The sequence below is a fragment of the Megalobrama amblycephala genome, linkage group LG11, assembly GCF_018812025.1.
Source record: "Megalobrama amblycephala isolate DHTTF-2021 linkage group LG11, ASM1881202v1, whole genome shotgun sequence".
NCBI classification, from domain to species: Eukaryota; Metazoa; Chordata; class Actinopteri; order Cypriniformes; family Xenocyprididae; genus Megalobrama; species Megalobrama amblycephala.
This window is the reverse complement of record NC_063054.1, coordinates 40,199,685-40,224,649: the sequence shown is the minus strand read 5'-3', so window position 1 is coordinate 40,224,649 and position 24,965 is coordinate 40,199,685. Positions and strand designations below refer to the sequence as shown.

The following is a 24,965-nucleotide window of genomic DNA, read 5'->3' as shown; positions in this document are numbered from 1 at the left end:
AGTGGCGTTGTATAAAAAAAAATAAAAAATTAGTGCAATAGTTTGTATAAAATGGGCTAATTAAACATCTGGTCAATTCAGGCTTCAATGACAAGAGATGAATTATGCATGGTGTTTAGGGGAGATGTATGCAGATGAAAGCCCACCAAAGACTTAATTTCTTAATGAAAGCTGTTTTTGGGTTTGATTGGATGGTGCAGACAGGTGTTCTTGGACTTTAAGTAGTTCTGCAATAGTTTACACTTTGAAACCTCTATTTTTCAATCCTTGTTTCTTTGTCAGAATATTTGGCATTTAAGGGATAGTTACATATTTTAGATCAGGGCTTATCAATTTTTCCCACCCAAAGCAGTATTATGTATTTATATGCTATTTATATTTAAGTTTTGGTAATCTTATTAGGTGCTCCTCCCCCCATTTTTATTAGTTTTTGTTGTTTTGAAATATTTCATTTTAGCTTTTATTTCAGTTTTAGTAATTTTAGTACTAATTTCAGTTATTTCCCAAGGCAACATTTCATTTTTAGTTTTTCATCTCATATATATATATATATATATATATATATATATAATTAGTTCATACATTTATATAGCTATTTATATGGAAAGTTATTTCCTTTTTTTTTGCTTTATTTCACTTAACATAAACCATTTTTAATACTTTGTTATACTTAACGATGGCAACACTAACCAAAAGACCCCCCTCAGCCAACTTGGGGACAGCCAACCAACTATGGACGTTTAGAAATAAATTTTGAAAAATATAATATTAAATTATACAAAATTTTGAAATCCTTACAGTACCCCTCCAGAGGCTAAAAACCCTGAATATCAACATATTTTTTTCTTCTCTTTTCAGTCACCATGTGGGCAGAAGTCAAGGGGCGGGTCATTTTGGCCACGGCCCTCCTGTCGAGGGTCAGCATAGGGGCGGTCAGTACAGCAGTGCCCCGCCCCCCAGAAACTATCACCAAGGAAACTACCGTCCACCCCAGAGAGACCATTACCCTCAAAGCCAGTGTGAGTTTAAACTTTCCTAGAGTAAAATCATCTTTTTAGATAATTGAAAAATTACCACAAATTAGAAAATATTTCCCAAAAACTGATGGCTATAATTATATAATAATTGCTGATGTACCGCTAAGCTTAATTTTTTGGATCATCATGGCAACATGAGCATGTAGTTCCCTCTTTTTGCACACGTTTCAACCAAGATCAAATTTAACTTAATACTATACGCAATTTCTCATACTATGATATAAGGCTTTATCATACAGTCCACTTTTGTTTCAATGGTCCAGAAACAGGCCTTTGTGTCTGAGCAGCATTTAATACAGTAGTTTGCTGACACCAGGGGACAGGAGTCGCTCTTGATGTGTACAGTGACCTGTGCTCGTGAGCAGCTCCTGTGCTGCTCTCCTCCGCCGTCACTTTGATGTGCCAATTTGCAAGCTGATGAATAATCGCATCTGTGGGCGAATGGAAGCCGCCCTGCCGCCACTTGATGCAAATAGAGGTTCGGGGGTTTTTGCTGATCACTGCTGCTCTTCAGTGGCCTGTGGACTCCAGCCCTGATGCAAAACCCTTCAGTTAAACATACTGCACATTAACCGTCCTGTATGCCATTCATGTTTCTATGGGTAAAGCTGGGTTCACGCTGTGCAATTTGGCCATCTGAGATGAATGTTGAGAATCCTAAATGATTCTTCTGATCCTAGGCCAAAATCTGAAGTCTTTCATCGTTAGTTTGACTTGTTCACCGACAGCTGATTAATGACCATTGCAATCAAATTTTGCCTCAGACAAAATTCTCCCGGTCTCAGAAAATTTAACACACAGTCCTGCAGTGTGGCTTCTCCTATGACAACCGTCAAATCAGAAACCAATAGGAGTGCCGAACCTGATGACGCAATTAGTGAGACAAAAACAAACCATCACTTGCTCGACACACATCGTTTTTGCTGGCTAGCCACCATTTCTATCCCGCATGTAATGCAGCTCAGTCACAGAACATGTCACAGATTTATGAGGTAAAACTCCAGACGAGTCTTCTTTCCTGCATCTGTTTAATGCGTCTTGACTGCCGTTCAGTCTGACATGAATGGCAACTGAGATCCCACAGTGTGACATGAGGATCATGTTCGTACAGTCTGACAACTAGACTTTTATAAATCATACAGTGTGCACCTGACTAGTAAAGATTCAGGATTTTTGCCTGCATCTTCTGTTTTTGTTTTTGATATTTAATTCGGCCTTTTCTTTTCCTTTTCTTTTTTTTTGTTAGTGAATTTAGTAGTGAGAGTGTGAATTTATGGGTGAACTGTTCTTATGTTGCTCCAAATCCATATGTGCACACTTGAGAAAGAAAATGTGTGTACCAGTATATTGGATCCTTGCACCTAATAATAAACCTGCTGTAGTCTGTCATTAATGATAATCAAACAACAAATCTCACTCACTGATCTTGACAGAATAACTTAAGTGGCTTTAATAAGGATTTATCTATATTTAATACGTACAGTAAGACTATGCAGTGTTATCTTACATTTGATTATTCAATTTTTTGTTGTAGGTTACTTTTTTGAAAACCACCATTAGTACACCTTCCTGAAAAACTTAAAACACTACGATTTTCTTTAATTTGTAATTTTGTTCTGTTCGATAAGGTCCACCAAAGCGTTTTTCCTGCTGCTAGCTTATTTTTCCAATTGCCAGGAGTGTAACGAGGTGCTGAGCGTCTATTTCACGCTGAAGCGCTTGGCATTTTTTTTACCGGTTGCTGAGAGTTGAAGAAGGTTCAACTTTGGGTAAAATGCTGCACCCATCACTGTCACAGCCAGCTGTCCAATCACAGTGGAGTAGGGGCGGGACAAATGCAACACCGAATGACCGCCACATTCTGCTTGCACAACATCAACGGATGACAACAAGCATAATAACTGAACAAATGAACTTAAAGGTGCCATCGAACGTTTTTTTACAAGATGTAATATAAGTCTAAGGTGTCCCCTGAATGTATCTGTGAAGTTGCAGCTCAAAATACCCCATAGATGATTTTTTTTAATTAATTTTTTTTAACTGCCTATTTTGAGGCATAATTAGAAATGCGCCGATTCAGGCTGCGGCCCCTTTAATTGCTCGTGCTCTCCCCCCCTCCCGAGCTCTCGACTCTATCATTGCATAAACAAAGTTCACACAGCTAATATAACCCTCAAAATGGATCTTTACAAAGTGTTCGTCATGCAGCATGTCTAATTGCGTAAGTATGGTATTTATTTGGATGTTTACATTTGATTCTGAATGAGTTTGATGGTGCTCCATGGCTAACGGCTAATGCTACACTGTTGGAGAGATTTATAAAGAATGAAGTTGTGTTTATGAATTATACAGACTGCAAGTGTTTAATAATGAAAATAGCGACGGCTCTTGTCTCCGTGAATACAGTAAGAAACGATGGTAACTTTAACCTCATTTAACAGTACATTAGCAACATGCTAATGAAACATTTAGAAAGACAATTTACAAATATCACTAAAAATATCATGTTATCATGGATCATGTCAGTTATTATTGCTCCATCTGCCATTTTTCGCTATTGTTCTTGCTTGCTTACCTAGTCTGATGATTCAGCTGTGCACAGATCCAGACGTTAACACTGGCTGCCCTTGTCTAATGCCTTGAACATTGGCTGGCATATGCAAATATTGGGGGCGTACATATTAATGATCCCGACTGTTATGTAACAGTCGGTGTTATGTTGAGATTCGCCTGTTCTTCGGAGGTCTTTTAAACAAATGAGATTTATATAAGAAGGGGGAAAAAATGGAGTTTGAGACTCACTGTATGTCATTTCCATGTACTGAACTCTTGTTATTTAACTATGCCGAGGTAAATTAAATTTTCAATTCGATGGCACCTTTAAAACAAGAGCCAGAGCAAATACTTTACATTGTATCGACTTTTTTTATACAGGAACAAACTATCTGTGAAATTAGATCCTAGTAACACTTTCACTGATATTTCGTATCATAGCAAGCAAAGCGTCTTAACTGAAAAAAAAAAATGCTGTGCTGCCAAAGCGCTCTCAAGCGGCCATAGCTAGGCATTTTCAGCTGGCTAAAAACGCTTTAGAGAACACGCGGCCTAATTGTTACATTTCACTACTTAAAATGACTCGTATCATGTACGATCAGACTTTGATCATATCACCCAACAAAAATCGTATTAAATAATCGTGATTTCAATATTGACCAAAAATAATCTATTATGATATTTGCTATAGTTGAGCAGCCATACAACTTCAGTATGTAGTATACAAGTCAAGTTTAGCTTTTATGTTTAAGTATAGTTTGTATGTAGGGCCCTATAAAATCCGTTTTATTGTTTCCCAAATTCTGTTTTATTTTTTCCCAAATTCCGTTTTTTCCGTTTTAATTTTTCTGGATTCCGTTTTTTTTCCGTTTTATTTATTTTTTGACTCCATTTTAATGGTTAAATTAAATTTTAGTAATCAAAAAGCATGTCTAATTTATTGAAATAATGAATCTTGTCCAATTTGCCAACAATTTAATAAAAGTTTAACAAAAAAATTACTTTTTTTTTTTTTTTTTTTTTTTTTTTTAGGGCCCTATGATAAACTTTTTATTCTTTCCCCTCAAATTTTATTTTTACCAAATTCTGTTTTCTGGATTCCATTTTATTGGTTTAATTCCATTTTAATAATCAAAAAGCATGTCTAATTAATTGAATTTTTAAAAACAACAATATTAATTAATTATTTTTGTTTTTTGTTTTTTTGTTTTTTTGTTTGTTTGTTTTTTCTTCTTCAGAAGTTCTGTTGTGTATTTAAATTTTTCTGGCAATCAAATGAACGCATACCATTTAATTTATCTTTTAATCATGAAATTAAACTTTTTTTGTCAAACAATGTGCTGCACAACAGAGCTTTACTGTTAAAATTAAAACATGGAAGAAACACTGAGATTGTTTAAAAATATATTTTAATAATTTATTATTAAATTATCTAAATTCTACTGTACAACAGTAATGTTTGTCAAGTTAAATCGAGCTTTTATTTTGACGGTTTGCCTAGAGCTTTGAGTTTCTTTGACCTTTGTGTTTATGATGGTAGTTTTCTCAAACGAAGTGGTTAAATGCTGATGAAGTGACTTTCAGAGCAGCTCTGAGATGAATTTGTGCGTTCATATAGTGAGGCGACAGAGGACGAAAACACCGCGAGCGTCACACGTGCTTCAGCGTGCGTGCGCCCGCACGATTGTGTATGAGGTAAATGAAACTGCGCTTCCGCATCATTCATTTCAGAGTCACACAGGCATGCAGGATTCATGTTTAAATAGTCTTTTTTGCAGTTTAATATTCAAACACTAGTCTATATTGCGATTTAATTTACGTGTACTGACCTGCTTTTAATTCATTCATCAAAAATTTGACAAATTCCGTGACATTCCGCGTTATATAGTAAATTCCGTTTTTGTGACTGGATTCCGCGATTCCGTGATCGCGGAAATTATAGGGCCCTATGTATGGTGCTTTAATTTGTCCTTGGAGCTAAAACAGCCACAGTCTCTATTCACTTTCATTGAATAGAGCAGCATGAGCATTTCCCCAAACATCTCCTTTTGTGTTCCACCTAAAAATGAGTTTTCTGAAATTTAACACTTTTGTCAGTCGGGTAGTCGCATTGCTGGTGATTTGTTTCTCTAGTGGAGTGTGTCTGTCTGCCAGAGCGCAAATCCTCGTTAACTTTTCCCAGCTCGCTGTCCTTCTCCCTCTCCCTCCTGCGGTGTCGGCTCAATGCAGAGTTCCCGAGACGCGCCGAAGCCTTTTGTTAACCCTAATCAAAACAGCTGGTGCTAAAGGACCAACTAGTGTATTACAGTCCTGTGGTCTTCATTCTATGGATATTGATAAGCTGTATTGTAGAGGTTCATTACAGGCTCATTACAGAGATCAGGGTCCATCTGTGTGTACGTCTGCGCTCTGGGACGATGTAATCCCTGTGTTAAGTTAATGAGAACACCGTTTACTGTTGTGTTTTTAATGCGTAATCCTATTTGGGCTTTGTGTCAACTGGCTTTAACTTCCCAACATTCAGTGTGTGGACTGCAGTCAGTGTTTATTGAGAGCAGGATGAATTGGCTGTAATTTTGTCTTTCGTTTGACTGGTTGTGAGATGAGCTGGGATGAATTAGTGCTTGATAATGGAGGTGTAAGTGGGTGGTCTGGCTTCTCTCTCTCTCTCTCTCTCTTTGGTCATTAGATCTCACACTGGATTTTTGGAGGTGTTTATTGCCTGCCAAATTAAATGTCTAGGACATCTGACAGCATCTGTTGCATGTTGTTGATCACCACAGAAAATTTTGGTCTCGTCCTGTTTTTTATAGAAATGCATATACAGTAGGTGTCAATGGGGCAAGACATTGCAGCTGAAATATGCAAAAGTAAAACAATATTATGGTAATTTAAGACTTATGTCATTTATAAACGTTTGGTAACATTCTCTGTGAAGTCATTTCCAACTTTACATCTCCATTACGACCAATTCAAGCACTTGTACTGTGAGCGCGTGATTTAAAGGGGCCGCAGCCTGAATCGGTGCATAGTTAATGATGCCCCAAAATAGGCAGTTAAAAAAATTATTTTAAAAAAATCTATGGGGTATTTTGAGCTGAAACTTCACAGACACATTCAGGGGACACCTTAGACTTGTATTACATCTTGTAAAAACTGGTTCTAGGGCACCTTTTAAAAAAAAATATCCTTGCTCTTCCAGCTTTATAATGGTAGTGAATGGCGATCCTGATTTTGGAATCCAAAAAAGTGCATCCATCCATCATTAAAGTAATCCATACGACTCCAGGGGGTTAATAAAGTTTACTTACTCAAATGATGATTTATACAACTTAAACATATAACTGCTTTTAAAGTTTCACGAAACCCCCATTTTAGCACTGGTCGTTTACACCTCAGATTTGAAAAAGACCTCCAGAATTGACTGTGGAAAGCTGTGGGTGTGTAGATGGTGGGAAGAGAGGAGACAACAACCAATAAAACACAGATCTACAACACGCTCATTATACAGACAAATGAATATTAAAATATGAGCAGAGGGGAAAAAACAAAACAAATCTAGTTGGGGGCACCTTTTATTTTAAAAATATAACCCTATGACAACAAACTCCCAAAAACCTTGGAGAGCACCATTGTCTTGTGAGTATCAGAATAATTTGTGTCGTCGCTTTTGTGATCAGATGTACCTCTTTATCAGTGGTTTTATTTGCACACTTCATTTGAAGGAGACTTAATGAAATATGTGCACATACACTGTGCTAGTTCTTGTTTGGAGCACTAGAGTATAAGAAATATGTCCACAACTTGAAACACGCTTGCTCAAGTCCAGATATGAACTGTGATGCGTGTTACAAGTGTTGTTAAACTCTTAGTAGTCAAACTACTAGTAGTAAACTCTTGGTAGTCAAACTCCAGCTCTGACAGCATCATGGAGAAAATGCAAACAACACTTTTATGCTACTGTACTGAGGAAACATACACTTATGACGCATGTATCTGAACGAACAGTGCTGAAACAGTCTTTTGTGACATTTGAATTCTCTGCTGCAATGCAATCTCATGCCTAATACAGCACAGTGATTGGATTATAAGCAGGGCTTGACATTAACACCCGCCAACCCTCAAAATGCGGGTGTGTTTCAGCAGTGGCGTGTAACGCAGTCACTCCTACTAGACACTTTGGTGGGTTGAATTTTATATATAATATATATACATTTTTCAATTGTCTTTTAAAAAGGCATCTGAAATAAATTTTAAAAAAACGTGCAATGTAGTGTCAAAAATATTGTGGGTTTTTTTTTTTGTTTGTTTGTTTGTTTTTTCTCAGTACATATCGATACTGAAATATCTGAAACACTTCCAATACTCATTTTCCGCAGAATACATACATGATACCAGCTACTCTTTCTGTCTGTCATCTCACCGACAGAGTTGACACACAGACCCGCCTCCCCTCACTCACTCCTTTCATTTGCTTCGGATTAATATTGTTGGTGTTACAGGGCTTGAATTTCAGCCTGGGATTGCGCATGTTGTGCATAATTTTACTCATTCCCACAGATTTTGTTCTCACACCCAAAGTACGCACACATAAGGCCGCCTCTCAATACTAAATAGTTATTTTTTGGTGCTTATTGCACTTAAACTGCCAAATACACACAAAATAATGTCAAAAACTTGGCGAGTATTCACGTAAACACAGTCAGTCGCTTTAAATGAATGTAAAGATTAGAGAAAAGAAAACACATGTGTAACAGTATAATGGATCCGTGCATCAGGCCTTAAAGTGACAGCAGCCTAATATACATGCTGCCAAATTATGAGAGATTAAAAATATCTATACGGCAGTTTTTCTCCATGGTATCTGTCAAAATTGTAGCCAGTGAAAGTGCTGAGTGGCTAGTAACTTTGGAAAACCACTAGCCACAGTGACTAAGCAAAAAAGATAATGCCAAGCCCTGATTATAAGAGTTCATCCTCATGAATAAAAGCTCAGAAACTGATGACGTAGACGCGTGCTCTCCAGCCACGGCAGGCAGTCACCACTCCGAAATAACACACACACACACTTTTCAGAAGAACGAAATGGCGCTGAAAAATAAACAACAAATGCTATTGTTTTAATTGATGTGCAAACCTGTACATATCTGTTAACATCTCAAATGTTTTAGGGTTTCACGACCCTTTAAAGCCCTCTCTGTGCTTGCCACATCCATAGCTAGTAATTGTAAGTACATTTACTATAAATGCAGTTGTTATATTCCAGGTCATTCACCTAGGTCATTATTTTTAAAGCCGTAAAATCCTGTTGGCTTCCAAACGGGGAATCATTTTTTTTTCTTTCCGTCTTTGCTCCACCTTCAAGCCTACATTTGTAAATGACAGCTTTTTCTTTTGGGCTGAAGTTCTTGTCTTTGTCCCTCTCTCTTATATATACACACACACACACACACACACACACACACACTCACACACACACACACACTCACACTCACACTCATCTCTGCTCCTGCCCCTATAAAACAAACAGCTCGGAGCCCCGCAGCTGGTGATCGCCTTGGCAACGGCGGATCAGGAAAGAAGCTGCTTGCTACTTTTTTTAAAGTCTGTCTTTGTGAAGGACCTGCAGCGCTGGAACTAGAGCACTTGAGCTCGCCGCAGCGCCGGCTGATGAATGCTTATTTCATTTAGCACGGGAAGAAATGCAAATGTGCCACTTTTGACGTCCCCCACCCCCCAACACTAAATCTTGTTCATATTACTGAACAACACGATTCACTTCATCTCTGAAACTGTTTCCCCTGAAGTTAGAAGCTGATACAAATTAGGTTAATGAATTCTATTCAGTTCATTTATTTGTTCACTGTAGCTTGGTTTTTAGTGGTAGTTGTTTTGGTTTGTTTTCCTTCCTGAAAATGCTGCTTAATGTCAGTGAATTTGATCAATTTCATTTTAATAACTTCCCATTCAAAAGTGTTTTTATGTAGCATTTGAAATATTATCCTGTTTAGCCAGTTGTGGCACCTCCTTCAGAAAATCATTGTAGTTTTCGATTCAAGGTTCCACATTAAAGCGCACAAATTGAATTGAAACTACATTTATTATATTGTGAGTGGTGCTTGCCCATCCAAAATTGATACAAGAATGTTAGGGTTTTATGGGTGCTTAACAGGGTGTCCTAATGTGTTTTAGTGCCGCTTTGTGGTTTCTAAGGTGTTCCAGTTGGTTGCCAGGATGTTTCTAAGGGGTTTTGAGTGCTGTTAAGTGGTTTCTATGGTATGCTAGTGGTTGCTAGGTTGTGTCAGTGGTTGTTAGTGCTGCAGTGTGATAGCTATGGTGTTTTAGTGGTTGCTAGGGTGTTACTAAGGTGTTTCAGTGGTTGTTAGTAAAGCCTTAGAAACCACAATAAAACTGTGCTAATTAAGCATTCACTAACAACCACGGAAACACCATAGAAACCACTATAAAGCTGTGTTAAAATAAGCATTCACTAAGGTGTTTCAGTGGTCTTTAGTGCTGCTCTGTGGTAGCTATGGTATTTTAGTGGTTGCTAGGGCATTACTAAGGTGTTTCAGTGGTTGTTAGTAAAGCCTTAGAAACCACAATAAAACTGTGCTAATTAAGCATTCACTAACAACCACGGAAACGCCATAGAAACCACTATAAAACTGTTAAATAAAATAAGCATTCACTAAGGTGTTTCAGTGGTCTTTAGTGCTGCTCTGTGGTAGCTATGGTATTTTAGTGGTTGCTAGGGCATTACTAAGGTGTTTTAGTGGTTGTTGGTGAATGCTTATTTAGCAGTGCTTTATAGTGGTTTCTCAGGTGTTTCAGTGGTTGTTGGTGCTGCTGTGTGATAGCTATGGTATTTTAGTGGTTGCTAGGGCGTTACTAAGGTGTTTCGGTGGTTGTTGGCGCTGCTCTGTGGTAACTATGGTGTTTTAGTTGTTGCTAGGGCCTTACTATGGTGTTTCAGTGGTTGTTGGTGCTGCTATGTGATAGCTATGGTATTTTAGTGGTTGCTAGGGTGTTACTAAGGTGTTTCAGTGGTTGTTAGTAAAGCCTTAGAAACCACAATAAAACTGTGCTAATTAAGCATTCACTAACAACCACGGAAACACCATAGAAACCACTATAAAGCTGTGTTAAAATAAGCATTCACTAAGGTGTTTCAGTGGTCTTTAGTGCTGCTCTGTGGTAGCTATGGTATTTTAGTGGTTGCTAGGGCATTACTAAGGTGTTTCAGTGGTCTTTAGTGCTGCTCTGTGGTAGCTATGGTATTTTAGTGGTTGCTAGGGCATTACTAAGGTGTTTCAGTGGTCTTTAGTGCTGCTCTGTGGTAGCTATGGTATTTTAGTGGTTGCTAGGGCATTACTAAGGTGTTTTAGTGGTTGTTGGTGAATGCTTATTTAGCAGTGCTTTATAGTGGTTTCTCAGGTGTTTCAGTGGTTGTTGGTGCTGCTGTGTGATAGCTATGGTATTTTAGTGGTTGCTAGGGCGTTACTAAGGTGTTTCGGTGGTTGTTGGCGCTGCTCTGTGGTAACTATGGTGTTTTAGTTGTTGCTAGGGCCTTACTATGGTGTTTCAGTGGTTGTTGGTGCTGCTATGTGATAGCTATGGTATTTTAGTGGTTGCTAGGGCGTAACTAAGGTGTTTCAGTGGTTGTTAGTGCTTCTATGTGATAGCAATGGTATTTTAGTGGTTGCTAGGGCATTACTAAGGTGTTTCAGTGGTTGTTGGTGAATGCTTATTTTATTTAGCAGAGTTTTATAGTGGGTCTGGGGCATAACTAAGGTATTTCAGTGGTTAGTGCTGCTATGGTATTTTAGTGATTGCTAGGGCCTTACTAAGGTGTTTCAGTGGTCTTTAGTGCTGCTCTGTGGTAGCTATGGTATATTAGTGGTTGCTAGGGCATTACTAAGGTTTTTTAGTGGTTGTTGGTGAATTCTTATTTAGCAGTGCTTTATAGTGGTTTCTCAGGTGTTTCAGTGGTTGTTAGTGCTGCTTAGTGGTTGCTAGGGTGTTACTAAGGTGTTTCGGTGGTTGTTGGTGCTGCTCTGTGGAAGCTATGGTGTTTTAGTGGTTGTTAGGGCCTTACTAAGGTGTTTCAGTGGTTGTTGGTGCTGCTATGTGATAGCTATGGTATTTTAGTGGTTGCTAGGGTGTTACTAAGGTGTTTCAGTGGTTGTTGGTGCTGCTATGTAATAGCTATGATATTTTAGTGCTTGCTTAGGGGTTACTAAGGTGTGTCAGTGGTTGTTAGTGAATGCTTCTTTCATTTAGCAGAGTTTTATAGTGGTTACTAGGGTGTTGCTAAGGTGTTTTTTGTTATGCTTTTACTGAGGTGTTCTATTGGTTGCTTGCCAGGGTGTTCCTTAAACTTTGTTTAATGGATCTGCGCAAACATTAACACTAAAACTGTTCATTGTTTGTTATATTAATTGAGATAAATACTTTTAAATGTATTGCTCATTGTTAGTTAATGCATTAATGTTAACTAATAGAACCTTGTTGTAAAGTATTACTGTGTTTTTCAGTGTTTTTTTTAGCATTGCTATGCAGTTGCTAAGGTATTCTATTGGTTGTTGGGGTGTTCCATGTGGTTGCCAGGGTGTTTCTAAGGTGCTGTGCAGTTGCTAAGGTATTCTAGTGGTTGCTATGGGGTTCTGTAGGCTGTGTCCTAAAAATCTGGGGTGAAAATTGTCTGACCATTTGAAAAAGTAAAACCACACCTCAAGACGCATGATTTGAGGAATGCTTCATGTCTGGATCGCAGATGCGCACATGTTCTGTACTGGGACTGCCACAAATAAAACTCTGATCACCTGTTTTCATCTTCACAGATTCCAGACAGCCTCCAGCGATGACCACAATGCATAACAGGTAAGATGTTTTCTCTTTACTCATGGCCACATATATTCAGTCCTGAAGGTTATTGCAAGGTGTTCCCACAATGCACCTGTGACAGTCTGCGTTATACGTGTCTTCATGAATACAAGAATCCGAAACAACAAACGGACTCCGGTTACCTCTTCCTCCCTTCCTGTGTAGGATACGAGTTATTGATGTTCTTCCTGGGGGGGCCGGATTGGAATTAGTTTCTCTGCGCACTAAACAAATGTTCTCGTAAAGAGGTTTGCAGGGCTTAATGAGGCTGCACTAATGCGGTTGCAGTTCTCTGTCTCTTGTGCGCAGGGGCCGCACAGAGCCGCCATTGATTCTGGCTCCAGACCACTTCAGGGACTAATCAGCTTCTTTTGGTTCAACTTTTTAGGCCCGGCAGCCCATTGTGGCCCTGTGTCACCTTAGGTCAGTAGTTATTAGAGCAGAGTTTCTTTAACCGTCCGGGACGGAGCCGAATGAACCTGGAGGAGGGATTATGGATTCCTCAGGAAGATTGTGACCTGCGTCAGTAATGAGGGATGCTGGTCTTTCCCGATCGCTGCTTTAGAGACCGATAGATGTTTGGGAGGCGTGGGTAGGTGAGCCGGTTTTGTGGTCGAGCGCTGGTTACTGCCGTGTTATTCGTAGCGTTCAGGAGACTTTAGTTTTGATGCGGAGGAGTGAAGTGGAAATCAAAGAATGAACTGGACTTTGCATTTCAAAATGCTGCTTGAACGCCCTGAGCTGAAATCTCTTTATTTGTACTGCTTGAGCTTTTTGTATTTTCAAATGATACAATGAAAGATTAGGTTTTTCTCATGTCTAGAGGGGAAAAACACAGAAAATATAAGTGAATGTTAAAAATTTGATTATCCGAGCCTTTAAGAAAACTGTAGAAATATCTATAATATAGTTAAACTAGTACACTATCTTTCAATATTTGGAGACTTTCTAAGTCTCTTCTGCTCACCAAGCCTGCATTTATTTGATCAAAAATTTTGTGAAATAGCGATTTAAAAGAACTGTTTTCTGTTTGAATATATTGTAAAATGTAATTTATTCCTGTGATCAAAGCTGAAATTTCATCATCATTCAGCATCAGTTTCTTCAGTGTCACATGATCCTTCAGAAATCATTCTAATATGCTGATTTTGCTGTTCAAGAAACATTTCTGATTATTATCAATGTTAAACAGTTGTGCTGCTTCATATTTTGTGGAAATTATGCATTTTATTTTTCAGGATTCTTTGATTTTAATAGAAAGTTAAAAAGAACAGCATTTATTTGAAGGTTTTTTTTTAGTGCTGTCAAACGATTAATCGCATCCAAAATAAGTTTTAAATGAGGAATGCACCAAAATGAAATTTTCATGTGATACCGATAATTCTTTACATTTGAAAGCCGATAACCGATATTTGCAGATAAAACTCGATCCAAATTTTTATATAATTTTTGAGAGCCTGATTTACAAAAAAAGTTTCACCATTAAAAGCCATGTCCCAAGCACACAATTATAATGTTCTCATTACAAGTTTATGCAGCCTATATGACAGACTTGCGCTGCACATGTTGCACAGTAATTTTCAATCATATTTCAAGCAATTCAAAAACAATCATGGTGAACCGTGAGCATCTGAAGCGTCTCAGCTGAAGGAAATAATCCATTATTTATCAGCTTTAATATATCGGACAAATTTTCTTATCGGGCCGATAAAGATATTAAAAAATGAACATATATCGGCCAATACCGATATATTGTGCATCCCTAATTTAAATGTGTGTGTACTGTATATATATATATATATATATATATATATATATATATATATATATATATATATATATATTGTTTACTCATAAATATATAATTATTTTGTGTTTTGTTAAATATATACATAGTAAATATACACAGTACACGCATTATTTAAACAAACTTTTATTTTGGATGATTAATCATTTGACAGCACTAGTAACATTATAATGTTGAGTAATTATAATTACTGTCACTTTAATCAGTTTCATGCATCCTTGCTGAATAAGTGTTAATTTCTTTTACAAAAAAAACAAACTTTTGAACAGTAATGTACCTTTTATTTACCTTTACCTTTATTAATAACTTAATACCTGTATTAATTTATCAGGGTGTTTCGTTTTGTTTTTTGGTTTTTTTGTTGTTGTTGTTTTTTTTTATTATTACTCCTCAGGTTGTAGTTTTTATTCTAGTGTATTTTATTTTCATTTCTTCTGTGAGTGTTTAATGTGCCCATTGTTTGTCCTCCACAGGTTCCAGGATAGGAGTTGGGATCAGTCCATGCAGTCTCAGGGCACTGCGTACCAGCAGAACCAGCAGAGAGGACGAGGAGGAGGAGGAGGAGGAGGAGGAGGAGGAGGCGGCTGGAGAGGTGGACAACAACGGCAGGTCTGAACAACTCCTGATCACTTGATGATAAAATAAAACCTCATAAATTGGTCTCCATGCTCATGGAAACCTCTGCTTGTCTTTCAGGGGTATAATTCTGGACGGGGTAATGCGTTTCCTCTACCACCAAACCGCTACACCTGGAACTGAACTCTGTCTTATATGAGGGGGAAAAAAAATTCTTATTTTCTATTCCAAGCAAACATTGTCTTTTTTGGGCTGTTGATTTGTAAAGGTTTTCTCGTTTTGTTTTTTTTTTCTTGTTTTACTGACAAAATGTTCTTATGTACTGATTTTTAAGAATATGCCTGTAAAACTTGTGAAATACACATAAGAGACAAGACTGCTGAGTTTGATCTGTTTTGTGTGTGTGTGTGTGTGTGTGTGTGTGTGTGTGTGTGTGTGTATATGTGTGTTTTATTAGGCATTCATTAGATTCTCAATTTTAATTTTTATTTTAATGTAGCTCTATTTATAAACTCCTAATTCATATCTGTGGTGAGCAGAGTCAGTTTTTGTAGAGCATTTTAATCTTTAAATTAATATTCATAGCTCATCTCTTGGCAGTTATAGATGCAGATCGACATTTTGAGAGTCTGTTTAAATTGAATTAATTGATTAAACATGAATACAACCGAGTCAAATGGACTATATGACAATGACGAGTAAATCTGCTCCTATTTTAATAAAAAGCTGCACTTTCTGTTTTAATTTTTGACCTGTTCGATTATAATTTCTTTTGGATCGAGAAAAATCAGATTTGATTTAGCAACGCAAAACACAAAGGTCAATATACAATTTAAAACTATTTTAATTTTATGTACTTTGTTTCTTAAATGTTTAATAAAATGAACGGTAAAAAAATCTTGCTGTAGATTGAGAAATTATTTTGATGTCGCAAGATTGATAGCAAACTAAAATGCGAATTCATGTTAATGTATTAAAAATGTGTATTTTAAATCTAAATCTTATTTCTGCAGTTATATTTAGTGTAATCAATGAGATTTCATTGGTCTAATTTACAACAAATGTTATCAGGGTTTTTTTAACTAGTATTTTAAATAAAAATAACGCGGACAATTGTCTCTTGATTTGCTTTTTGAGGAACCAAAATAAAAGGTTTTACACTTCCAGTGATTTCTTTCATATTTGCAGCACTCATATTTATTGTTTTCCTTTTAAACTTACAAAAGACTTCAAGAAAGCATTCTTTGTCCAGTGTTAGATATTTACACAAAACATTTCATCTACAGCTTGTATTTTACAAAGCAACAAAAACGATGTCGGATTAATGGCATCACACTAAACTAGTCTTCATCACACACACACACGCGCGCGCACTCATCCGCGTGAAGCTTTTCATTCAATAATGATTTAGAGTTACAATCCATACAATTCACATGAGGGTCCTGCATCAGACGAGTGCTGTTTAAAAATTATTTTTAAAAAAAAAAAGGTCTGTGGAAATTCACATATTGATCCGTTTCTCTGGTGAGGTGAGATGTCACCATGTTCTGCCGTACAGCAGGTTGGAGCTCACCATGCTGCTCGTGTACTCGATGAGCGCGGCGTCAGTCTGAGAGAGGCTGTTCATCAGAGGAGGACTGGGCGACATTTCCTCCAGATCCTCGGCTGAAGCTAAAGTCTCACTGCCCATCACGTTCTGCACCTGCTGATGGACGGGCGTCGGCGTGCTGGACCCGTTCTGACACGGTTTACCGTCCTTAACGAGCACGGGCACTGCCACGCGCCTCGGCGACTGTTGCGCGCACAGGTTTCCGGTGTCCGGCTGATGGGACGCTTTATCCTTCGCCTGGCGCTTCATTTTATATCTGTGATTCTGGAACCAGATCTTGACCTGGGTCGGGGTCAGGTGAATCATGCTGGCCAAATGTTCCCTCTCCGGTGCCGAGAGATATTTCTGCTGCTTAAACCGCCGCTCCAGCTCGTACACCTGCGCTTGAGAGAAGAGCACGCGCCGTTTCCTCCGCGGCGCCGCGTGTAAAGTCACCATAGATTTACTTGCATCCATGCCCGATAATGTTCCCATGTTCATGCCCGCTGAGGGACCCATAAACCTGGAGACTTGAGAGAAGAAGCAGATTAATATTAGTATTGACGCGTAGACAACTCATAAACGCCTATTATTTACTATGAAACTAAAATCAGGCTATTTTAATTCATTGATAGGCTATAAAAATAAATCATTATATTCTATAGCATATAGGCCTAGCAATGAGTGTTTTACGGGAAATATACGTCCACATATGTAGGCCTATTATAAATTAAATCAACAGAATGGAAATAAAAATTAGAATTAAACAAAGAGATTTAAAAGTGCAAAGCCGAAAAGAGAAATTAATTAAAGGAAATTGTATATGTATTTCTATCTATTTACATTGGAAAAAATGCTGTAGGATTTACTTCTTTTTTTTTTTTTTTTTTTTTACTCAGAAATGGCTCTAAATTCCACAAATTATTAGAAAGAAACGGCTAGAATTAAACGTGAAATATTATTTCCTACTCTTAATAATAGTCACAGCTCCGAAATATCATGTTTACTATCTGTCTATCTATCTATCTATGTTTATTTCATGGTTTCTGCATGCAATGCATTATATATAATTATATATTATATATATATGAAATACAAGCCATTTCCATAAGCCTCATTAATCTGACAGCTTGACAGAATGTAAACAAATAATGTTTTTTTTTTTTTTTCTCTTTGAGAATTAAAGAGGTGCTAATTGTAAACGGCAAAAACCTTAAAAACATGCCTGTTTTTCATTGATATTTACCAGTTAAGATTTACAGAATAAATAGTCCATTTCATCAGTTAAGGTACAGAATGAATTATCCTTTTCATCTGACTCACTTGTCGGGTATCTCGGCTCCGGGTTCGAGCCGTACCAAGCCGTCGCCGTCGCGCCGTTCCTCATGCTCTCCTGGTAGGACGGCAGGTCTCCCATGGCGCCGATAGTCCCGTTGCAGTATCCTCCCATGGCGCTGTGCGAGAACTGAGAGTGCGGCATGTGGTAGGTGTTATGGCTCATGCTGTGCTGCTGCAGGTTCGCCTGAGACACCTGAGTCTGTCTGTACAGAGGAGACGCCAGGCTCGCGCTGCTCTCCATAGCTGCAAACTTCTTGAAGGTCTCCTCGATCGGGCTCAAAATATCGCTCACTGAGAAAGGAGTTGAATGTTTGGGGCTAAAGGACATGGTTCAGCCCGCGAGCGAGTTTGCTGAAGCTGCCACAAGCCCGTGGATGTGCGCGCAACCGCCAGACGCCAAGTGTCCTCCGTGCGTAACCGCGTTCTCTGAGGTCCGAGTGTGCGCCCTGGAGAAAGAGGCGAGTCCTGGACGCTCTTATTTCTGCCTTATTCCCGTCAGACTGCTGCTTTACGACAAACGCGAGGGGCGGAGCAACGAGCCAAACGAGCCATTGACATCCTAGTAATTGAAGAAAATACTCGCGGAGCAAAAGATACACAAAGAATGCCAGCATAAAGCAAATTTGTATCATTTTGAGCTTCCAAGTGGCGTCAGCTTTTTTACATCAATCTATCCGAGCTTTCGCATTATGATAAGTGGCGCTCACAATCTGAATTCTCCTCCAAACATGATCGGAGATTTCTCTTTATACAAACTTGAGAGCTCAGTTTGACATGTATGATGTCAAAGCTTATTCTACATTTGCACTTTCACGGTCTGTGCTAAAAATCAGAAGAATGTGATATTCATTTGGTTTGAAATAATTAAAACCATCAATATAAACTGCAACTCTGTGCGTTCTAATTAAACCGAAGCAAAACCGAATTGGCGTTTAGTTTAAATGGAAAAAGTCTAAATTGTTTCTTTTTAATCTATACACAAGTATAAAACTTTATAAACTCTTAAAACTAATCTGAAACTACCGGTTTAGTAAATTATTGCTTACGCGTAGGCCTATTTGCGTTACTTACAAGAAGATATCATCGTATATTTCAAATTCGTGCCTATAAGTGTGGTATTTTTCAGTATGCAAATTGAGGACCCCTTACCCCTGTAGAATATGAAGTCAGAGGGCATGGCCAACAGCACAAAACACAGCCGTGTGTTTCCAGCTCCACAGTCCGCAGAGAGAAACGTGCAATTTGTGTTTTTGTGTTAAAAAAGAGCGAGTGAAGGAAAGTTTCTAAATTATTCCTATATTTCCTGCATTTTTTTTGCCTGAGGAGTCAAAGGCAGAAGTTGGAAATGAAAGCGCACAAAATATGCCAGGTAATCAATCGATATGTGCTAGTTTAGTGTTTTATAATTAAATAAGAAATTGTCTGTGAAATCATAAAATCAAAGCATGTTTTACTGGATCCACAAATGCGTTTATTCGAGTTCCTTCTTGATCATTTAAATTCCGGCTGTTTTTGTTTGATAAGGTCTTAACTTTGGCGCGTTCTTGTGATTCAAATGAGTCCATATGGAAGAGACAATTAAACACTGAAAACGTTTTTTTGAAAACGGACGAATATTCCTGATTTTTCTCTGGCCGCGTCAGGCAAGATATAGAACTGAAGGGGATATTTTTATTTAGTCGTCCACAGGGAGGGAAAATGCAAAACAATTCATGTTTATAACGCCACTGAAAATACAAGTCTTGAAACAGTTGCATTATTTCCAAAAAAAAATGTCATGAAACATTTGGAACGGGTGAGAGGAGCGCGTGGCGCGCAGTGCAATGCAATGATGCAAATAAATCATACGAGTTTCTACATTTAAACTTGTGCAGCACAGGGATACAGCGAGTTACATTTTAGATGACTTTGGTGTGAAAAAGCGAACTGGAATTTAGCAGGCCTTCCAAAACAACAAAGAACAGATTTTAATCGATTGCGTAAAATACAAGCATGCAGACATTATTTTATTGCCTATATTATTACTTTGTTTATGTTGATAAGTTTTAGTATTTCAAATATGTCAAACCACCTGTATTAAAGGTTTCATGAACTCATTAAACAGTTGTTGGATGTTTGTGGCTCAGAGGTCCAATCGGAAAGCACGCAACCACGAGACCTTCTTTGTTTAATCTTCTTTATTTTGTCCTGGTGAATCTCCAGGTGTACATGTGGCACCGTGGCGCTCTCGAGGACGCATTCCAGCCTGTGATGAGGTGAAAGGTCCAACGCAAGTGACAGAGCACTTAAACAGCCTTTCTTCTGCAGTCTCCCGCAATTAATGTTATTGAAGGACTGAAATGATGCTAATAGTTAGACAGAAAGCCTCTGGCTGTGTGGAAATACATGCATCTAATCAGTTTGCCGTTGCATTTGAATGGAATTGCGTTTATGAAAATGTGTAAGTTAAAAAGATAATTCCCTGCAGTGATGTGAAATGAGGTGAGGTCTGAATGAATGATGATAAAAATCATTAGCCTAACTGTTTTAATACCTTTACATATTTCTTCATGAGCTCCACGAACAGATTTGACTTAATAAAGATTCGAACTGAATTGTATAGGCCTATGCTTATTTTATTTTTCATGTCTTATTAATTATAAAAATGTATATACTTTAAAGATACTTATTTTTATTTCTAAACTGTTCATCATCATTTGCGTAAACATGCTTATGTAAAAAAATTAAATGACTCAAACGCTTTCAAACAAAAATCTAACGAAATAGAAATGAAAAACAATATATCAAACTTCTCTTTTCTATTATTTTATCTGAAGTGAATGGGAATCAAAAATATGTCAAGACAATAGAGGACTTTTATCCTATCAATTTCAGCTTCAGTTTGGGGAAGAGGCCAAAGTTCTCATGTAAATATTCTTTTTATTTTATTTTATTCTTTTTTCCCTTTATCGCTAAATGTAGGCTATATTTACTGCGTGTCTTTCCAAAAACTAAAGGAAATTTAATTTGCTTTTGCATGTGCACAGTTTATTACGTTTATTCGTGTTTTTCTTTCCTTATAAAAAATATGTAAATCTTAAATATGTAATATATAGGTTAATTACATATTATAAATTACAATATGTACAACTTATATAAAAATAAAGTTTACATGTTTAATATAACCAAATATATCCCCTGAACGTTTTTTTTTTTTCTCGACATCTCGACATTACCAATATATCTTTACAAATTAGCCTAATTATTTATTTTTAATAATATCCACAGTTACGTAGTAAAACACAAACACTCAAAATACACCATATGCGTTATGAGGCAACATACTTTTTAAAATGCATAGCAATTAAATATTTTCTGACACGAAAGAATGCATAAAAACCTGAGCCATATATATATAGTTTTTTAAGCACTGTAACATATATATTATATGTATTTATGTTTCAATCAAATAATACATGATTTTTGGATGATTATTAGCTTTTTCAGTAAAAAAAAAAAAAAAAAAGCTGTGATCATTGCCCCTTTAAGCTTGTCACGTGAATTAGAAATGAACATTTCATGAAACCTTTTTCTGTGCCAGAAGGTATCAAGTTACCTGCACATCGAAACACTATAAACAACACCAAAAACACGATTTGCAGGTTTTCATATAAAAAAGAAAAAAAAGAATCATTGTGCTGATGAATTCATTTGTGATAATCGTGATTTTTACAACGCTTTCATTGTATTGTATTTCTCTGCATTGTAGCAATGTGTATTTTATGTCAAATAATTGTATTTTGTCAAAGTAAATTGAGCTATAAGGTTGTTGTCCAATATATATAGCATGTATTATGAACATATATATGTTCATCTTTTCTTGTCTGCCAATATATATAGAATATATATACTATAAATTATTCACAGTAGCACACATTTTTCCCCCAGTCCAAATATATCCAAGACAAAACATGGGGTTTTTAGGCCATGTTCTCTGTTGAATTCACATCTGACCTCTAATCTCCTCCCCCTCTTCAGCTGAGCTTTCCATCGGTTCTTTCTCACATACCTACCCACCTTCTCTCTCTCTCTCTCTCTCTTTGTCCTGCCTCTTCCCCCTCACCTAAAGCAGCAAATCTCTCTTTCTCTCTCTCTTGGGTTTAAATGAGAAGAGCAGTAGGCCAGGCAGCTGAGCTCCTGCAGCGTTTGAAGAGGCGACCCACTCTGCCCACTTTAAAGACTTGGTTCAGACCACCTGGCTTCCCCACAGCGGACCCATATCACCCCATCAAACCAGTCCCCTTTTTAAAGTTTGCTGTCTGGGTTTACTTTAATCCATATTAAATTGAATTAAAAACAGTGGATGTCTATTGCATGTCCTCATTTAGATAGCTATAGTCTACAGTGTTTATGTTTAGAAATTTTGTATGCTAATGAATTAGTGTATATGTACACTGATGAGCCAAAACATTATGACCAGCAGGTGAAGTGAATATCACTGATCATCCCCTAACAAGGCCACATATTAAGGTCTGGATAGATTAGATGGTAAATAAACCATGACAAGGGCCAAATTGTTATGGCAAGGTGCCAGAGTATCTCTGAAACGGCAACGCATGTGTGTTTCTGCCGGTCAGCAGTGTTGAGAATATACCAACAGTGTCCAATGAGGGACAAACCACAAACCGGCGACCAAGACTCATCGATGCACAAGGGAAGTGAAGACTATCCCGTCTGGACTGAGCCAACAAATTTTAATGATGTTTATGGGAGGAATGTGTCACAAACACACAGTGTATCTGCTGCGTATGGGGCTGTAGTGCTGTAGACCAATCAGAATGCCTATGATGACCCGTCCCTTGTCCACCGTCGAAAGCACCTACAATGGGCACACGAGCATGAGTCCCATTTTCTTTTACTTCACATGGACGGCAGTGTACGTGTGTGCCGTTTACCTGGGGAAGTGATGGTGCCAGGATCAGTTGGGATGACAACAAGCCAGCCTCTGGACAATGTTCTGCTGGGAAACTCTGGGTCCGGCCATCCATGTGGACGTATATTTGACACGTGCCACCTAACATTGTTGCAGACCAGGTACAGCCCTTCATGACAACGGTGTTCCTGGTGGAAGTGGACTCTTTCAGCAGGATAATGCACCCTGTCACACTGCACACATTGATCAGGAATGGTTTGAGGAACATGATGAAGAGTTCAAGGTGTTGCCCTGGCCTCCAAATTCCCCAGATCCTAATCCAATAGATAGATAGATAAATAAATAGATAGATGCAGCTAACATTTATTTCACTTCATAAGTTATTTGCTTCATTTGGGTTATATTTTTATTTCAATTTTTGCATAACTGGCCGTTTTTAATGATAAGGCCTATTTATGCATCTATGTCAACACTCCACTGCAATTAAAGGGTTAGTTCATCCAAAATTGAAAAGAATGTCATTAATTACTCACCCTCATATCGTTCCACACCCGTAAGACCTTCGTTCATCTTCAGAACACAAATTAGCAATTTAACCACCACTTTCAATGTCCAGAAAGGTATTAGCCTAAAGACATTGTTAAAATAGTCCATGTGTTGTCTACCGTGGTTCAACCTTAAATTTCTGGAGCAACTATAATACATTTTTGTGCAAAAAAAATAAAAAATAAATAACAACCTTATCCAACAATATCTTCTCTTCTGCGTAACTGACCATTCGCAAAGACCCGCCCCCTTTAGTTACTGTTGCTATGTGCCACAAGCCATGCCGATCTCACGCGAAAATCATTGAAAAATACATCGCAGAGCAAAGTGGACACTGACAACGCGTCAACAGACAAGACAGAGCAGGTTACTTTTAATGTTAATTTGTGGCTCTTTAAATATGTAACATTTCTGTCCGCTAGAGGTCGCTAGAGGCCTATTCAAAACAAAGGCGTAGCTTGATGACGGCAAGTTCTCATGTAAATATTCTTTTTATTTTATTTTATTCTTTTTTTCCTTTTATCGCTAAATGTAGGCTATATTTACTGCGTGTCTTTCCAAAAACTAAAGGAAATTTAAAAGAAGATCGATTTTATTTTGCTACAAAACTCCAAAGATTTGCTTGTGCATGTGCACAATGCATGTTTATTACGTTTGTTCCTGTTTTTCTTTCCTTATAAAATATACATAAATCTTAAATATGTTATATTTAGGTTAATTACATATTATAATATGTACAACTTATATAAAAATAAAGTTTACATGTTTAATATAACCGACATCTCGACATTACCAATATATCTTTACAAATTAGCCTAATTATTTATTTTTAATAATATCCACAGTGACGTAGTAAAACACAAACATTCAGGATACACCATATGCGTTATGAGGAAACATACTGTTTAAAATGCAATTAAATATTTTCTGACACGAAAGAATGCAGTGAGCGTGGAATCTTGGGACATGTGGTCTTCACATCACAGCCGGTGGAAACAATTGGGATAGGACTCGGGAAGAAATCATGTTCATGGATGCGATTGTTAACGTTACTGTAGTATGAAGCAGAGCAGGACCGAGTGTTGTGGGAGCTGAACGAGGAGCTGGAGCGATTGATCAACACACGCCTCACGAGCAGCGGGACTTATTATGCCACAGTCGCCGGCGCCGCTTCCGCTTTTCCGGTCATGAGTATGAGGTAACACAGCTCTGTTTATCATATTAGATACATTTGAGAGTGTTGAAAATGTTATAATGTTATAACATTGTGTGTTCACTCGGTTGCTGCTGTGAGACACTGTTGCACACTGCAGTAAGATAGATCGATTTTAGAATATCATATTAATAAATGCTGGATGGCTTGTGTTGATAAATGGCATGCAATTAATTTTAAAACGTATGATGGAGAAAATGCTGTATTACTATTACTAAAAATAAAAGTGCGTCTGATTATGCTATGTTATACTTCACAAAACAGTGTTTTTTCTCTGAGGCATGGTAAAGCATGGTACTCAAGAAAATTAGATTTAAACAATAAAACTAAACGTGTTGAGCTATATAACAATGATTAGTTTTCTGTCTATAAATGTAATCAAACAGTTGTTCCCTTGTCTATTAAAAAATGTAATATATTAAAGCATCTTTGATGTTTCCATGTTTTTTACAAAATAAAACGTCATACAAGCCTTGGTTAAAATTGCAATTTTCTCACGATTTACAAAT

General features: G+C 37.5%; 2 protein-coding genes across 2 annotated transcripts in view; one reads left to right on the top strand and one right to left on the bottom strand.

Moving 5' to 3' along the window:
* xrn2 (5'-3' exoribonuclease 2) overlaps window positions 1-15,603 on the top strand; it is a 32,880-nt gene extending 17,277 nt beyond the window's left edge. The window contains exons 28-31 of the mRNA XM_048208017.1: window positions 859-1,019; window positions 12,434-12,473; window positions 14,757-14,892; window positions 14,980-15,603. Of these exons, the coding sequence (XP_048063974.1) occupies window positions 859-1,019; window positions 12,434-12,473; window positions 14,757-14,892; window positions 14,980-15,042 (400 nt within the window). The 3' untranslated portion in view covers window positions 15,043-15,603. The remainder of the gene's footprint in view (window positions 1-858; window positions 1,020-12,433; window positions 12,474-14,756; window positions 14,893-14,979) is intronic.
* A 423-nt stretch (window positions 15,604-16,026) lies between these two features.
* nkx2.4b (NK2 homeobox 4b) lies at window positions 16,027-18,585 on the bottom strand. Its single transcript, XM_048208019.1, has 2 exons — window positions 17,771-18,585; window positions 16,027-16,977 (listed from the first exon to the last, which is right to left on the bottom strand). Exons 1-2 carry the CDS (start codon window positions 18,111-18,113, stop codon window positions 16,397-16,399), a joined length of 924 nt encoding a protein of 307 aa, XP_048063976.1. The 5' UTR covers window positions 18,114-18,585; the 3' UTR covers window positions 16,027-16,396.
* Window positions 18,586-24,965: the final 6,380 nt, after the last annotated feature.